At 41.4% G+C, this 18683-nt stretch overlaps 1 protein-coding gene across 1 annotated transcript in view; it reads left to right on the top strand.

The window, feature by feature from the left end:
• The first annotated feature begins 9599 nt into the window (after nucleotides 1-9599).
• Nucleotides 9600-18683, top strand: part of Gucy1b1 (guanylate cyclase 1 soluble subunit beta 1) — a 43743-nt gene continuing 34659 nt past the window's right edge. Inside the window, exons 1-2 of the mRNA XM_048364324.1 lie at nucleotides 9600-9728; nucleotides 10311-10384. Coding sequence (XP_048220281.1) covers nucleotides 9726-9728; nucleotides 10311-10384 — 77 coding nt within the window. The 5' untranslated portion in view covers nucleotides 9600-9725. The remainder of the gene's footprint in view (nucleotides 9729-10310; nucleotides 10385-18683) is intronic.

Below are 18683 nucleotides of genomic sequence, written 5' to 3'. Positions count from 1 at the left end.
TGAGTTCTGTTTAGAAAGAAATATGAACCATCAAATTAATATATCTTATTCCAAAATACACAAATACATTTGTCCTGATGTAGATCTCGCAACTACAGGACCAAACCAACACATCAGGACAGAGAACTATTACATGCTGGGTACTTGTAGCTCAGAACTGTAATCCTAGCTAATCAGAAGGCTGAGATCTGAAGATGGAACATTAAAGCTAGCCTAGGCAGAAGAGTCCTTGACACCACCAATTAACCAGTAAAATCCAGAAATGGGCCTGTGGTTCAAGCAGTAGAGTATTAGCCTTGTGCACCAAAGCTAAGGGGCAGTGCCAAGGCCCTGGGTCCAAGCCCCATTTCTGGTACTGGAACAATTAGAAAAAAAGCTATTATGTAAGGCTAGTGGTGTGCACAGGTCAATAAATGCAAAATTCCTTCTTTAAGGTTATTGGTAAATAAGATATAGGACATTTTAGGTGTAAACCTACTTGTTAAAAAAAAAAAACTTACCAAGACCATCACATCACAGACCACTAAAAACAAAATAAACTTAAAATAAAATTATCCTTGCTTATCCAAGAATGTTGTAGTACACGACTGGAGTTGATTTGTCTCTGTGGCTCCCATGGTGGATGGTAGAAATAAAAGATATCACCACAAAAAAAGGAAGCGGGAGTTCTTGTGTGGCCAGGGCTGCTCCATCGATAACAACTCTCTATCCGAAGTAAGGGTTCATGGAGACTTAACTTACTCTTTCCCTAGAGTTTGCCTCCCCAATACTCATGGAACTCCCACTATATCTTAATTATGACAGGCTCCTCACTTTTCAAATTATCACAATGATGACCAATTTTCCGATCCACTAACTCCTAAGGAACAAACTAGACATAAGCTTCAGGTGGATTGGGGCTTAATAGTCACTTCGGGGACTTTGCTTTATTCCATGCAGAGAAAATCTAGGGTGACCACCATGCATAAAGTTCCCAGCCAAAAAGAGAAAAAAAAAAAGAATAAAAGATTCATCTCTCCAGCAAAAAGGGCTGAATCTGAGAAAGAATTTTTTATGCTGCCGCCTATGTAAGTCTCCCTAGGGAGAGCTTCAAGTTCTGTCTTCACTCTCACGCATCTCTCACCACTGATGGGATTCTCTGGACAGTACCCATCCTTTGCTGTGACGATTAGAACACGATCTGGAGGCCAGTAGCTAGTGACTAGAGGCACGAAATTCCCTCCCTACTTACACATCTGGGAGTCTTGAAGGTAGGGGTGGTGGGACATACAAATCAGACTGTGGGCACCTTATAAAATCAAAGAAGTGAGGGCCTCTTTCTGACAGATAAGGATACAAGCGCCACTTTCAAGGGCTGCAGCATAGGCTGAAAGGGGCCTGTACTGTTTCGTCTCTCATCTGGCCCTCTTCTTTCAGGGACAGTGATCCTCATTTGGGGATCACTTTTTGTACTCAAGTTCATCCCACTTAGCTGGCTGCACAGGGAGGCTAGCTTTGTCCAAGGAGAAGTTTGGCACAAAGAACAGTCATGTGGCCAAGTAGGTGGTAAGCAAAATCTGTGTGTGTTTGTGTGTGTGTGTGTGTGTGTGTGTGTGTGTGTGTGTGTGTGTGTGTGTGTGTACTGATCCTGGGGCTTGAACTAAGGTTCTCGGCACTGTCTCTGTGCCTTTTTTCTCAAGGATAGCACTCCACCACTTGAGTCACAACTTGACTTCCAGATTTTTGGTGATCTAGTGCAGGTATGAATCTCACAGACTTTTCTATTTTGAATTAGTATCCTGTTACATGTATGATAAATAATCAAGAACTTTTTATCTTATAGTTCTAGAGGTCCTAAGTCCTAAAATCAATATGTCAATGGGTTTTTTTTACATCTAGAAGTTCTAGGAGATAATTAATTTTCTTCTCTTTTCCAGACTTTAGATATACTACAATCATTGGTCTCTTCTTCCCAGCTATCTAACCTTTGCTCCCTTGACTTTGAAACACTTCTTTCACTTGGATAAGAGCCCTTGTGACAGTGAAATTATTTAGTATAGTATTTCCATATTGTTACAAGAAGGTCAGCATATGAATAAAACGTGTGTGTGTGTGTGTGTGTGTGTGTGTGTGTGTGTGTGTATTGGGGGAGAATTCAAAGTACAATGATAGTATAAGGGCATGGAATTGTCAATTGCCAATTCCCTGGTAAAGGATCCATCCTTATTGAAGTTTGATCAACTACAGAAAAGTCTAGTGATATGTAAATAGCATTCCAAAGTAAAATTAACCTGAAACAAGATATGATACTGGGCATTTTCCTAATCAGTTCACAGTAGGCTTTTTCCCAGTTTATTTTTTTTAAGGATGTGAAAGCAAAATCCTAGTGTTAGAACTAAGTTTAGATTGCAGCATATATGGAAGTAGAGCCCATGAGAGAGACAGAGAAAGACAGAGAGAGAGGGAGACAGAGAGAGAGGAAGACAGACAGACAGATAGATAGAAAGAGACAGAGAAGACTAGAGGGGGTGACGAGGGCTTTCAGTGTGTCTCCAGTGAATGAAACGTTTCTATTTTAGCTTGCATCCCCTCACTCATGTCTAACTGCTACATATCAATATAAATACCTTCGAGTTAGTCACATTTTCTACAACCATTTGCCATGTAAGGTGACATATTCACCGGCTCTGGAGATCAGGATGTAGACTTCTCCTTGGTGCGAGGATTATCAGTCTGACGACCACAACCTACCTATTATTATTTATGTAGGATTGTTGAAATCACAGCTCAGGATTCTCTAACACAGATCACTCTACTGTGCTATATTTTTCCATAGAAAATCCATAGCTGTAGGAGAAACTCACTTATTCCTTTGGCATGCCAAAAAAACAAAACAAAACAAAAAACAGGTCTGAGTTGCCTTGAAACTGTTGGCCAAATTCTTAATGAGATTTTTGTCGTTACTTTTTTGATAGAAATGTAAATAAAACTAACAAATTACAAAGAAGAAAGAAATAAAAGGGGGAAGCAATAAGAGAAGTTCAGCCAACTGCGTATAATTTTGGTAGATATAACCTAGAAACAGACCCTGGGATGTACTTTTGTTTAATTAACTCGCATCTATCATTTCTTTATTCTGTAGACTTTGTCTTCCGCCTGTGGGGCTGGAGTAAAATAAAGGGGTAATGAACTGTCTCGTTGTCTCTCTCTTTTACACACACATACACACATAAGCACACACACACATATACATATATCTCCAGTAAAAGTTTTAAGCAATTTATTCTAACCCAAACAAAATATACATAAAAATATATTTTCACAAGCACATGGCTTAAATTGATATGTGCTTACCATTAAAAAACAGTGTAATATGTCATTTTCCAGTATGCTCATCTAGGAACCTCAAATTGCCATATTTTCAGGTTCAGTCATTTGTTCAGAGTAAAGCTGATGATCATATTTTCTCACGTGAAGATCCATGTAGTTTAAACAATCACACACTAAATAAAAGAAAATCAAATGTCCATTAAATTGTACAGCACATAAAACATTTTCATAAATGACAACTCATATCTATAAAATACTACTACAGATGCAGAAATTACTGTTTTTACTCTCTGTTTTGCAGAGAAGAAAGTTTAAGGAATAAATGTGAATTCTCCAAATTTGTGTAGCTATAGTAAGCTATGTAAATGGCAATGACTTTCCTTCTTAACTCTTCCTATTCAATTAGGTACCATAGGAACCAATATCAAGTCTTGATTCTCTAGCTATATGAAGGAAACACTAGTACATAGAAGGAGGGCTGGATTTTGAGTCAGTGTTCTACAATGAGTCACGGTATCACTTGGAGGTGTTATTAAATGCCAATATCTCACTTCCTGGACATCAGATCCTCACTGCAAAACAAGCACAACCATTTCTATCTAGTAGAAAACCAGAGGTGATAATGAACAGTAAACTAATCATAACTCACTAAAGTTATTCAAAGACATAAAAAATGAACTAGATAGATAGCATTGGAATCATTGCTTTGGAAAAAAGCTGCTTCACACTTGAATCTTTTCAATGGGGTTTTGATGTTTCCCAGGTTGTTTCTATCTTGCAGTCTGATGTTTTCTGACATTTAGAGACTATCATATGGAATATTGGAAGACTAAAGATTCTTTGAAATGAACCTAAATAACTATTCAATATGCACATTTTGTGAGGATGTGAGTGATTATATCCAGTGCAATTGTACTTCTTTGTATGTCAGTGAAAGTTACTAAGGTTTTATTTTTTTTTTTCATTCCTAGGGCTTGGGACTCAGGGCCTGAACATTGTTCTTGGCTTCTTTTTGATCAAGGTTAGCACTCTACCTCTTGAGCCACAGTGCTGCTTCTGGCTTTTTCTGTATATGTGATGCTAAGGAATCAAACTCAGGGCTTCATGCATTCTAGGCAAGCACTCTACCACTAGGCCACATTCCCAGCCCTTACTAAGGTTTTGTCATTACATTAGCACCAACTACTTGCAAATTTATGTAACTGTATATGAACATCAATTCAGGAAAGCTTCTTTTTACTATTTTATTCCTATTATATTTGTTAGAAAATTCATAATATACTTGTATCATCTATTTATATTCAAATTTTGTTTTAAACAAAATTGAAAGACAGTAATCTTCCTGTGAAAAGTTGGTGCAGCCAACAGACATTCTAGTTGAATGGCACTAGTTAAAGAAAATGACTCAGGGATGCATGCGAGGATCGCCTTGAGAGGTTCGGGGACCACTGAAATGAGATTTTCCAGTGGGGTAGAAAGATTGGGCTCCAATCCAAGGTGAGCATGGGAAGGAAAGTGGGAATTTCTAGCTAAGAAGGAATGTGAGAGATTGATTGCTGAGTGTTAAAGGAGTGTCTGGTTAACTGATCTAATAGAATTTTCACCAAAAACAAGGTGAGAGTGATCAGGCAACTACTTGAGGAATAGTGGGGGATGAGAAATCTGATCAAATTCCAATCGCAGGGTTCTAAACTTCTTATCAAAACCGAATTTCATGAAGGAGCTCACATGGACTTAGTAGAAGAGTCAGAAGCGTTTTGAAAGTCTGACCAAGTGTGTGTGTGTGTGTGTGCCATCAATTACAAATGGTAAATTACTAGCAGGGTGTGGGCCTTAAGAGAAGTTCTCAAATAGGCTATTTTAAAAATAAATATATTTTATTACCATGTAGTAGTTGTACAAAAGATTTACCATTCAACAAACTAGTTTATGAGTATATACATCTTGATCAATGTCACCCCTTTCATCATTCTTCCATGTGTCTCCCAACCCAACCCCTCCTTTCAATTTTTTAGCTTCATAGGCTATGCATTATGATAGCGTTCTTCTTGCCTTCTTCTTTATGTTTGCCTACCCCTCTCCCTTGAACCACCTTTCAAGTACCAGTTTCCTGGTATTCATTTTGTTGGACTATGTATTTGTTTTTCTAAGGAATTAATTATACTTTTTGAATTATCCACTGAAAATAAGATATATCATATATAAATTCGTGTATGATTTCATACAACCTTATTATGTTTGCTCTTACATTTATATATTACTAACAGCTTCCACATATGAAGCAGAACCCATGTCCTTTGTCTTTCTGGACTTCACTCAACCTCATTTTTTACCAAGTCCTTCCATTGTAATATCATCCCTCCTGATGGATGAGTAAAATTCCATTATGTATATATAACACATTTTCTTGATCCATTCATCCATTGAGGGACATATGGGCTGTGTTTGTACCTTGGCTCTGGTGAATAGTGGAGCAATGAACATGATTATGTAGGTGACTTTATTGTATCCTAATTTGTAATCTTTTAGATAAATGCCCAAAGAGTAGTTTCATAGATTAATTCTACTTGTAGATTTTTGAAGCACCTCCAAACTGCTTTTCATAGTGGTTAAACAAGTTTACATTCCCACCAACAGTGTAATAGGGTCATTTCCCCCCACATCTGTGCAAGCATCCATTGTTATTTGTGTTGTTGATGATAGCCATTCTAACTGGGCTGAGATGGAATCTCAGTGTTGTCTTGGTTTGCATTCCTTTTATGGCCAGAGATGTTGAGTATTTCCTCACATGTCTGTTGACCATTTGTACTTCTACCTCCGAGAATTCACTAGCTCATTTACCATTTATTAATTGAGTTGTTGATTCTTTGAGGGTTGAGTTTCTTGAGCTCTTTATATAATGTGGATATTATTAGGTCATTTTCAGACATGTGGCTGGCAAAGATATCATTATGTAGACTTTTTATCTTTACTATGTCCTTTGCCATGCAGAAACTTCTTACTTTGATGCAGTCTCATTTGTTAATTCCCTCTTGGATTTGCTGAGCTCCTGAAACTTTACTCAGAGTTCCTGTATGTGGTGTAAAGTTCTGTTTCTCCTACTCCTTCTTGTAATAGTTTTATGGTTTCAGGAGGTCTTTGATCTATTTTCAAAGTGGTAGATAGAGATTCAGTTTCACTTTTCTGCATGTGTATTTCTAGTTTCCCAAAACCATTTGTTGAAGGGGTTGTCTTTTATCCAATCTATGTTTTTGTCTCCCTTATCAAAAATTAGAATACAGTTTTCTATTTGTTTTGAGGTATTCTAAGCTTCTCATTTTAGTTATCGAATAACTTTTAGCAAAAATTCCAACAGGTATAAATTTTGTGTACCTCTGAAAAAGAGTTTCAAGAGAGAACAATAATAAGGCTTTGAGATAAGAATATCCAAACATATGAGTTAAAAGCAAATCATTACTTGAGAAATTATTGAAAATAAAATGTTCAGTGTTCCACAAAATCATCCACCATAGAAACTCTGCTTTCATGACAGAAAAAGGTGAAATGAGCACCAAAACTTTAACAATGCAAGCAGAGCTTAACACCCCAAAATATGTCCTCTATATCATCATCGTAAAGTTGTTACCATGTTGGTCAGAAAATTGAAAACAGTGATCACAGTATGTTTTAATATTAAAACTCCTAATTAATTTGTTTTAACTAAAATTGCATTGTATTATTTCAACTGACATCTCATATTGCCATATATTTATTTGTTTCTCATTTATTGGCTGATCTGCAAATAGTTAAATGTTGACTTTTAAACAGGCTAAGACATGTCCTAAGCTGCTCCTTTTCTTCTTCAATTGATTCTCTCCAGCTTGAGACACAGAGGATAATGAAATATGTTGTTTTGGAGAATATGGCAAAGCCACTTCATAACATTATTTCTGCAGTCCTTGGTCAGCAGAGATGACAATGCATCTGCTATTTGTAGAAGCTTGGTGATTCCTTAGGGGACTTCTTGATCTTGAATGTCACATCCTTTGTGCTATCTTTGGTCAAGTAAAAAGCCAGCAATGAGTTGATGAACTTCCTATAGCTCTAGAACAAATACAAGATAATCTGAAAATAGTGAAAATTATTTACAAATGCAAATTTGTTTTAGCAAGAGCATAACAAGTGAAAAAATACTAATTGGATGAATGACTTTGGAAAAGGGTGAATGTTAAAATGACAGAAAGACAGAGAGACAGGGAGACAGAGACAAAGAAAGACATACAGAGAGATTAGTACAATGCTTATTCTTCAAGTTTTCCAGGTAAATTTTCCCTCAGGTTTCATTTCCAGAGAGCAAATTTCGGGAGGGTGGGTAACTGTGTGAAGTCTAATGTGGAGGAACTAGTGGAATACTGTATAGTGAGACACCATCCAAGAAAATGAAACAATTCGGAGGTGATAAAATGAAGAGCAGAAGTTATGATTTCTCCAGCCAACGGCTAGAAGCAACACTTTGTTGTACTTTCTCTCACCCAGCAGCCTGTACTTATAGCAGTGTCTGGGGCTGTACGTGTTTGTTTGTTTTTTCTTTCACCTAGCTAGTACCTTGCATATTCTATGGAATTATTTGAAAATTGAGGGTGATTCTGTTCAGATGTCTTTGCTTACATAACAATATCTATCTCTTTACCATGATGTATCTAATGTCCTGTGCTTCTTCATAGTAGGATAATGTGTGATGTTAGTGGCTTAGATAATAAAAAGGTTAACATTAGAGGTTAGCTTAAATCTTGTTATTTTGGCTTGAACTCATGGCTATATGTTCTTCAGGTAGGTCCAGTAATCCTTAAGCCATGCCTTTAGCCCTTTGTGCTCTGTTTGGGGTCTCTGATGCTTTTGACCCAGGTAATCTTCAACTAGGATCGTCCTGTTTGTGCTTCCAGAGCTAGCTGGATGACAGGTGTGGATCAGCACACCCACTGAGCACACCCTACTGAGTACACTCAGCACACTTTTCATGAACTTTTTCCTGGGTTGGCCTGAAACCATGAGCTTATGCATGTCACCCTTCAGAGGAGTTAGGTAAATGTCATGTGTTATCAGTGCTCAGCAATAATGCTTTAATATTTCAAGTTGCACAAAGTAAGGTGATTCATTGTATTGATGATTACAATTCATTTTATCATAAAGTCATTGATGAAAACTTTTAGGTTATATATTGTTTTGTTGATGATGATATTTCAGTATCAATAATCTTCAACAATGCCAGGCAGCGGTACAACATTATTTTGACATCTGCTCTAGCCATATTTGGAGTGTTCTCACAAGAAACCATTCCCAGTTTAGAATATCACCCTGCCTCACTGGTTCTTTTGAGAAGGATGGCCCTGCTTTCATCCTTCCGCGGCCTGGACAGTCATATCTGCATAACAGCTACAATCCAGATGCCCCTGTTCTTCTGACCTCCTTGTTCTAAGACTCGAAGCTATAAGGACTCTGTTGGACGGTTAAGATACAGATTGAAGGAAGATTAATTAAAAGTCTATGCATTTCATAGTGGGTCTTTTCTAGTTCATCAGTTACCTATGAGAACCAAGATCAGTTCAAGAGGGTTAAAAGCTCAGATGTAGGGGTTGATGTTACTTCCCAAACCCAGAACGTGAACGGGCCTTGTATAGTTTACCAAAGACAGAGATGGCTTTAACGTAGCTTGCCAAACTACCTAAATGTTACTAAACATTTTGGCTGTCTCCCTGAAGTCTCATTCATTAAAAGTAAGACACGGTCATCAGTACTATTAGCTTTCCATTATTGGCCACAAACTATTGGAAGACCAAACTACAGAGGAAATGTCTGTCTTCAAGAAAGTGATAAACAGTAGAAGGCTGACCATCAGAAGGACATTCCTTTTAAAGACTCCATGAGGGACACACACACACACACACACACACACACACACACACACACACACACACACTCACACACAGAGCCACCTGAAGACAGCCCTCTCAATCTCTTCCTTAGAGTACATATAATATAGTAGGATCACACCAGCTCCATTTTCCTGTTTCTCCGTCTCCATCATGGGAATTCATGCAAGGAGCACAGCTGGGGCTTCAAGTCCTCCTCCTTCAAGCCTCAAATGAAGGCCTGTCACCAGGTGGGGGGAGGGAACGGCGTTGAGAGAAGCAGCACCAAAAGCAGCTTGCTTCCCTCTTCTGACTCTGATTGGTTGAGGACTGGCAAGCGGCGACCGGCCCCTGTGCCTCGACTAGCCATTGGCGGAGAAGACCTGTCAGTCAGGCGGGTTGGGGCTGGGGCGCTCCCAGCAGCTCTATGCTGCCTCCCGAGCCCGGTGGCGTTGTCTAGACTGCAGCCAGGGTCCCTAGGCCGAGCCTGTGCGTGGATGCTGCCCGTGGGGCTCCGGCTCTGACACCATGGTGAGTGATTCCGGGCAGGTCGGGCAGGCCTTAGGGCGGGCTGATGTCGACTGTCCCCGGGAAGCGCGGAGGGTGACGCGGGGTCCGCGGGGCGCCTCCGCCCGCCGCTCTCCGGCGACCCAGGTGGGAACGGCCGGCCGCCTCAGTGGCCCTCACGACCTGAGCCTCAGCTTCCCAACCGGGTCCCCGGTGCGGTGCCTCCCCTCTCCCCCCCACCTTGCGAGCTCGGGAAGGGGAGGTGCGGGGGGCGCGGGGTGTTCGGGGCCGGGTCAGGCCCAGCGGGTGCGGGAGGCTCCGCGCTTGGAGAGCGAGCCGCGGGGCGCACGTCCCCGCGCGGTCCCGGGCGAGCCCTGACAGGTGAGCAGGGGTGGGAAGATGGCGTGGGCATGGGGTGGGGGGTGCGGCCCCGGCCCCGGGGAGGGGGCGTCCCCCCTCGGCGACCCACTCCGCGTAGCGTGTGCCCGCCCACCCCTAGCCGAGCGGAGCCCCGGGCGAGGGGCAGGTCCGCGCCGCCGCGCGCCGCCCCAGCCCCCCTCGCCCCTCCGCGGGCCCCTGACGCCCCGCTCTCTCCCGCCCTTGCAGTACGGATTCGTGAATCACGCCCTGGAGCTGCTGGTCATCCGCAATTACGGCCCCGAGGTGTGGGAAGACATCAAGTAAGTGACCCGCTGCGGGCAGCCAGGCGGAGGTGCACGGCCGGCCGGGGAGGCTGTGTCCGAGGGCCGGCAGCTCGGGACCCCGCTCCGCCCCCATCCCCAGCCTCGCCCCCCCACCCCCGGCTGCCCCCCAGGCTCGCGGGCGCGCCTCCTCCGCGGCGCCTCCGCCCGCCCCTGCCCGCCGCAGCCGCGCTCCCACGCTCCGGAGCCCGGGACCCGGGGCGGAGGGGCGGCCCGGGGCGGCCGGGGCGGGGCTCCGCGGGTGCGAGCCGCCCAGAGGCGCCCCTGGGGGTCACGGCTGCCTCCCGACCCGGGCCGGAGCGTGGGAATCGCTCTCCCAGAAGCACCCAGGCTCCGTGGGCTGCTCGGCTCCCACGCGGCGGGGCACCCCCGGGACTTGGTCGCTTTAACCAGAGGCCACTCAAACCCACGGAAGACCTGGCTCCTTCGAGGCGTTCTTAAAATGCTGTGTACATCTTTAAACAAACAAGCAAGCAAACAAACAACACGCCTTTTCCCATATTAAAATCCACTCGGGGTATTCCTTGAACAAGGTATCAGATGCAATTATGGAATCTGAAATCAAGTGAGATTTGAGGGTTCTCTCCTGAACTTCTCGAAAGCCCTGTGTGGGAGGAGCCGTGGGGGTGGGGAGCGCTTGGGATTTGTCTCCCACTGGCACTTCTGGGGTGGAGGGGTCCGCTGAAGTTTCTTTCCCTCTAAACATTTGAGCCGGATTCTCAGGTGGGAAGAGAAATACCACACCCACTTGCGGATCTAAACCTGCTGTAAAGATGCACATCATCTCTGGGGACCCTTCAGCATTCTTAGCGGGAACCATCTCTCCCGCTCCTGCAGACCCCACCCACCAGCCCTTCCCCAAACATGTCACATTCTCACAGTCTCTCCTGAAGGTGGGTGGAAAGGTTACTTGGGTGGGTTGATTGAATTATTTTTATTAGTTGCTTAACAGGTTCCATTATGCAGTTGCACAACAGTGATTTCTTATCATTATTTGTAACCATGGAAATGATCAAGATTCTAAATGACACACTAGAATGCAATGAATCCTTCCCCGGGTCTGTTGCACTGTATCTTTACTTCATGTTCCACGAATCATTTTTGCATATACATCCTATACAAAGAAGTTACACTTTGCAAATGATTGTATCAAATGAGAATTGAGGCACCTTAGGAGATTTCAAGACTGAAACTTTCCACTTTACTAAAATATTCACAATGTTTATTTTGTCTGGTAGAAAAGAACAAAGTTGTCAACAGTGCAACTTACATACAGCGTTATTTTTAACACCACCATTTTTGTGCATTTATGTAAGCAACCTATACTTACTCCCATATGTTTGCTAATCTTAATGTCCAAATTTCCTCATAGATATACTATGAAAACAAACATGATTAGAACTTCAATAACATAATAAAAGATGACAATTGTGGTGGTCAGTATGTCATTCAATCACATTTAAAATGCTTGATATAGCTCGGAGCCAGTGGTTCATGTCCATAATCCTAGCTACTCAGCTGACTGAAATCTGCAGATCATTATTTCAAGCCAGCCCTTGAAGAAAAGTCTTGAAACTCTTGTCCCCAATTCCACTTATGAAGACATGCTAAGAATATTCTCACACTCTAATTGAGTATGTATTCATTTTGATTTAAACATTGGTATCATTTAACTTACGTAGCTCCAAAGTTAGTTTCTTTTGAGGCTGAGCTAAGTGTTCCACTTACTAGACATTACTCTACTTGAGACACACCACCCTCACTCTTTTGCTTTAGTTGTCTTCAGCTAGAGTTTTGTGATTTGGAGCCCTACATTGAGAGCATGATTGCATGTTTAAGATTAGACATGAAGCACCATGGCTGGCTTATTGATTGAGATGAGTCACACTGGCTAGGCTCCCTGTGCTAGCTTGAGACCTTTGGGATCTCCAACTCCTAACTAGATGGGATTGCAAATGGGAGCCACTAGACTACCTAACTAGTTTTTGTGTGTGTGGAGGGGGGTGCTTGTACTCAGTCTTGAAGTCAGGGCCTGGGTGCTGTCTCTTAGTTGTTTTTGATCACGGCTGGCACTCCACTTCAGCTTCTTCATGGGTAATTTTAGAGAAGAATCTCATCAGTTTTCCTGCCCATGCTGGTTTCAAACCCCAAACCTTAAATCTCAGCTTCCCAAGTCAGTAGCTAAGATTACAGGTGTGAGTCACCATTGATATTCTAAAACTGTTCAAGTGATCATAATTCCAGTCACCTGAAATATTTTTTGGTAAAACTGAAACACATCCCATGGACAGTTTTCCTTCAAAATTTCTTGAAAGATTAAGTGTCAGCCTTGACAGCACTATTTAAGGAACTACGGTTGGCTGTTGAGGGGTTAATTTTGATTCTGTTCAGTATCTGAGCTAGAGAGCAGGGTTGAGCCCTGTCCGGAGGAGACTGCAGTTGTTTACTGGTCTCCAGCCCAGAATTCCTGGGCGACTGCTGAATGATTGCTGAAAGAATATTCGCTTTCCAGAGCAGAGATGCTCATAGTCTAAGGATGGATAGTAAGACTGAAAAGACTGCTGCCCTAATTCTGAGCCCTGCTTTCCACTTCTGACAGCCCAGTGGTGATCTCCAGCTACTGCGCCAAGATATTTTCACTTTTACCATTTCATGATAAATTGAAGATGTGAGAAAAGACTCTTTGTCTTTTCCTCAATAAGTGCCAGATTCCCCTATCTCCCCTTAGGTTCTATCTAGCTAAATGAATGTTTATAGAATATTACATAATACATTTTAATTTTTTTTAGTTTAGTAGGAAATAGCCATCCATCCTTTCTAAGAAAGATGCCAAACATTTAATGACAAATAAAACCCTAAGTAACAGATTCCAGACAGAAAATTCTTAGTGGATAGAAGCCAACATGTTTCATAGTAAACTCAGTATCCACTTATCCTCTACTGGCAATACAATCCTTTCTCAAGAGCTTTAATTTTGCCTTTTTTTTTTTTTTTTTGCTTAGACTAAGGGATGGAAAACTTTTCTTACAGTGAAAGGTAGAAAATGTTCTGTGCGTTTGTGGGATAAGTAAAAATCCTGTGTAGGTATCTATATGACTATTAAAATGGACCCAAACACCATTCTTAGCTTCTGGACCAGGGAAAACCAAGCACAATGTGAGATTTCCCCCATGGGTTCTTCATTACTCATTTTCACTTCTGCACATTGTCAGCCCAAATGGAAGAAATCAAGAGCTCCTAGACTCAACTTCAAATCTTATTTTGTCAATTGCCTTCTCTTTTTCAATGTCCTTGGTCTTCTTAAGAATTACAGTTCCTATACGATGTGAAAAATCCATCATCAGTTTAGAAAGTACCCAAAGTCTAGATGCCTGCACAGTAAAATAGCACCTAAGTACTTAGTTTAGCTGTATCTGTTTTCCTTGTGCCAACTCTGGTAAAGTTGATGCTCAATGGAATTATTGAGTTCAATTTTAGGCTTTCTAACTGGACAGGAACATAAGGATAATAAAGGTGGATCCATCTGAGGTTAAAATGCTAACATGGCTGAGTGCCAGTGGCTCCTGTTTGTAGTCCTAGCTACCCAGGAGGCTGAGATCTGGGAACTATGGTTTGAACTCAGCTTAGGTAGAAATGTCCTTGATACTCTTAACTCTACCCCCAAACCAGAAATGGTTGTGGTTCAAGGGGTAGAGTGACAGCCTTAAGCAAAAAAAGCTAATGCTATGAATTCAAACCCAAGAAACAGCACAAAAGAAACAACAACACTCGAAGATGACTAAGTGTATTAAAAAGCAATGACTATCAGCTGGTACTGGGGGCTCAGGCCTGTAGACCTAGCTATTCAGGAGACTAAGATCTGAGGATAACCATTCAAAGCTAGCACAGACAGAAAAATCCCTGTGAGACTCTTTTCTCCAATTAACCATCAGAAAACTGGAAGTGGAGTTGTGGCTCAAAGTGGTAGGGTACTAGCTTTGAGGATAAGAGCTCAGGGACAGTGCCGAGGCCCAGAGTTCAAACCTCAGAACTGGCAAAATGAAGAGTATATCATGTAGCTAAGTAGAATAATGCATATGTAGCATGTCTAAGGCTCTGGATTGGTTTCCCAGTGCAGCAACACAACCAACTAATGGACAGACAAACTACAAGTCTTCTTTCTGAAGGCCTCAATTACTTGTCCATCCTTTAAACTTCGGAGCACTACACAGAGTATTGATATGTCCTGCTCTGATTTGAGATAAATATCTGTATTTGAATTTGAGTATGATGGGAATACATTTGACAGTGTTATCATGACTAGAAGGCTATCACTCACCTTTCCTTGTGAAAAGGATTCAGAATTTTCCTGTGGCTGTTTCCAGCAGAGTGGCATACTTTTATTTATGGATGCTTGTTCCCTTTCATTCATTATGAAGCTCATCTTTAATTAGGATAATTTAGTGTTTCTGGAACTAAGGATAGAAAAGCAAATGATGTAAATGCTTGCCTTCAAAAGGTCTAGAGATATTAGTCTTTTTTAAAACTTTCCTGTCTGTAAACTCTTTTTTTTGGGGGGGGGGGGGGGCAGTCCTGGGCCTTGAACTCAGGGCCTGAGCACTGTCCTTGGCTTCGTTTTGCTTACTAGCACTCTGCCACTTGAGCCACAGCACCACTTCTGGCCGTTTTCTATTTATGTGGTCCTGAGAAATTGAACCCAGGGCTTCATGTATATATGAGGCAAGCACTCTTGCTACTAGACCATATTCCCAGCCCTGTAAACTCTTCTATGGAAAGATGGAAACCATAGCTTGATTGTTGAATAGTGTGGACCGACCTTCCAGTTTTGAAATGAACTGTTCTAGCTGAATTTATTAATTATAAATACATGTTATGTTTCAAAGAAGCAAACACTTTGCAAGTTGCCTAAATTTCTACATACAGCATAAGGAAAATAATAATCACCAGTGTGTTCAACTGTCATAATACATTTAATAATATTCTCAAAACATGCCAGACACAAGGGACTCATGTCTGTGATCCTACTACTCAGGAGGCTGAGATCTGAGGACCCCAGTTCAAAGTCAGCCCAGGCAAAAAAGTCTCCATGAGACTCATTTCCAGTTAACCTCTAAAAGCTGTACATGGAATTGTAGCTCAAGTGGTAGAGTGCTATCCTTGAGCAAATAGCTCATTGTTATTGCCAAGTTCCTGAGTTCAATTCTCACTAAAGATAATAACAACAACCAAAAAAGCTTTCAAAGCACAGTTCTTAAATAGCTGCTCAATAGTTGCTTTTAATTTTCATTTTACTCTAGAATTACGTTTTCTAACTTTTTCTCCCAGTATCACATGAAAGAGATGAAGTTCCGGGCTGGGAATATGGCCTAGTGGCAAGAGTGCTTGCCTTGTATACATGAGGCCCTGGGTTCGATTCCTCAGCACCACATATACAGAAAATGGCCAGAAGTGGCGCTGTGGCACAAGTGGCAGAGTGCTAGCCTTGAGCAAAAAAGAAGCCAGGGACAGTGCTCAGGCCCTGAGTTCACGGCCTAAGACTGGCAAAAAAAAAAAAAAAAAAAATAGTAGTCAAGAGATGAAGTTCCCTTTTAGAAGTAGTACCCAGGGCTGAGAGTATAGCTAAGTCGTTGAGGGCTTGCCTGCGTCTGGAATAAATGTACCTGGGTTGAAACCTTAGCATCAAACAACAACATCAAAATCAATAGTAGTAATGGTTTATTTCATCAGTCTAAGTGTTTCATATAAGTGTTGCATCAATCTAAGTGCTTCTTATCACTATATTTTCACCTTCTTTTACTTGAAATTCTGGGGATTAGACCCAGGGCCTCATATATGATAGGTAAGCATCCTTTAGGTAATGCTCTCAGTCCTTTTGTTTGTATTTAGATTTTAGGATATGGCCTTGCTAAGTTTGGTTGGAGTGACCTTGAACTCACAATCTGACCTTGAACTCTGTTTCATTGACTTGATTGAATTAGTAGCAGTACTTTGAATTCAGCTCCTCATTCATTCTCTCTCTTCCTAACTTCCCCAAGCTCCTCTAGTAGCCTCTCACGAGGTTTGCTGTATGTCTTATTCTTCTAGCCTTTATTATTTCAATAATATTCCGGGCCTCTTCTCTGACCACATTCCCTCTTTGCTGTTTCCAAATGTAACATGTGCTCTTATTATTCATATTCTTAAAGCAAATAATGCCTCACAATGGTTGGCCATGTTTTAATCAGATTTTCACATTCATGAAGATGAACTAAATTTCTATAGATTTCTGTACTCATGGTCCAAGTAGAGAGAAGCCTCTGTACGTTTTATTTCATTTTAGTAGCAGTGTGTGTGTGTGTGTGTGTGTGTGTGTGTGTGTGTGTGTGTGATGTGTGCTGATTATTGGGGCTTGAACTTAGGACTTGATTGCTCCTGCTTGCCTTTGTTGTTCAAGGCAGGTACTTTATCATTTAAGTCACATCTTCACTTCCAGGTTTTCGCTGATTAATTGGAGCTAACAGTCTATGCTGTTTTTCTTCTCAGGCTCATTTTGATGGTGATTCTCAATGCCTACAATTACAGGCGTGAGCCACTAGTGCCTGACAGTGTTGGAGTTTTTAAGCGACAGCCTTAGCACTTTGTGAGTAGGAATTCTACTGCTAGCCACATCTCCTGCTCTGTTTTAATATAGTAGTGGCACTTTACATTACAAAGATATTTAAAATGGAATTTTTTCCTCCATAACTTCAACTATTTAGAGTTACTTCTACTTGAAAAAGAGATGACTTTCTAGATCAATAATTTTTATACAATAAATCTGAGTTTCCAAGAAATTAAATGATGGTTCATGTTGAGACTTCAGCCCGCAATGGAAGAGGTAGACATTCTCACTGCTCTTTTGATGTCAAGCTGAATTGTAAGCTAGGATCTAATATAATACACCTTACAGTTGAAACCAAGTTTATTTTCATACCCAGGAACAGTCTCAGAATAAAGCAAACCATTTAATATGCAGGTCAAAATGTAAACATTCCATCATATGCTTGTCAGAATCAAGACCTTTTTCTCTAAAAATGATCTGCTCAGTGAGGTAGAAAGAGGAAAGTATAGCCACTTAGCTGACAAGCTCATGAATTCCTCAGATCCTGTGTGCTCTTGTCACAGACCTCCTCAAGCGGGACAGTGCTGGGAATGACAGGATACCAGGTCATCATTTCCACCCAGACAGTTTTCTTGGTTCGTTGCTTTCTTCTCACATTCTGACCTAATCCCAGAAATTAAGGGTGGTCTTAGAGACTTTAATTTCCTTACCTTCTGCATCATTGTGAATTATAACAGTCAATAGAAGAATGTCGCCTAATTTGGTATACAAGAGAGGGTCCTTAGCCCATCACACCTCCAATTCTTCTAATCATGGAGACCTTTCAGAACACACATTTCACTACTGCTCAGCACATCCGAGGGGAAAGCAGGGAATCTGCGTTTTCCTTCTTACTATATCCACATGGTGAATATTAACTAGACATGGCTACTGTTTGCAAGAGCGATGTTCTTTCTGCTCTCTTTCTCTTTTCTCCAGAATCAGGGACTCTGGCAAATGTTTTACTTTCATGTGCTGGAATGCAAACCCTAGCTAGGGGCTAATGCTGTGCAGACATCCCCAGGAAAGCATCCCAAGGAAATGAGCACTCCACAGAAATCTAACTGGCTGAGTTCAGAAGTGACAATCTGGAAGACTAAGACATGAGGATTTGCAGCTTTTGCATTTGCTACTTTGCTTCCTTTCCCATTAAAGAAGAAAGAGTGCCCTCCTAGTTTGGGCCTAGCAAAAGAGAGCACCTTTGCCTACACAAATTTTACCAAAAGATACTGAAGTCCTAGCCATTTCTAGTAAGGTAAAAGAAAAACATTCTGAAGTTATTTGGGCTGTGTTGTTGGTATTTTTACAGAATCTTATCCAGTTGCCATTCATTGCTGGTTGGGTCATGAAACATTAAATCGTTGCTTTATTGTAATCCTTGGTGGTGAATCTTCAAATCATTCAATCATGGAACGTTTTCAGAAACTACTTTCTATTGACTCTCATCCACCAGCCACTTCTTTTCTTCACTCTTCCCATTCCTCCTGCCAACATACACACCTCTCAGCATCAAAAGGCACGACAAATGTTATATATGAGAAACACTTCATATTCAAATTGTAATGTCCCCCTCATAGTGCACCCAGAGGTACTATTTCACAAAATATGATCATGCTTCATTGGACTCTAGCCTTCACATATACACACGAACACACACAC

The sequence above is a fragment of the Perognathus longimembris genome, chromosome 16 (assembly GCF_023159225.1).
Source record: "Perognathus longimembris pacificus isolate PPM17 chromosome 16, ASM2315922v1, whole genome shotgun sequence".
Taxonomy (NCBI): domain Eukaryota; kingdom Metazoa; phylum Chordata; class Mammalia; order Rodentia; family Heteromyidae; genus Perognathus; species Perognathus longimembris.
This window is presented reverse-complemented; position numbering and strand designations above follow the sequence as displayed.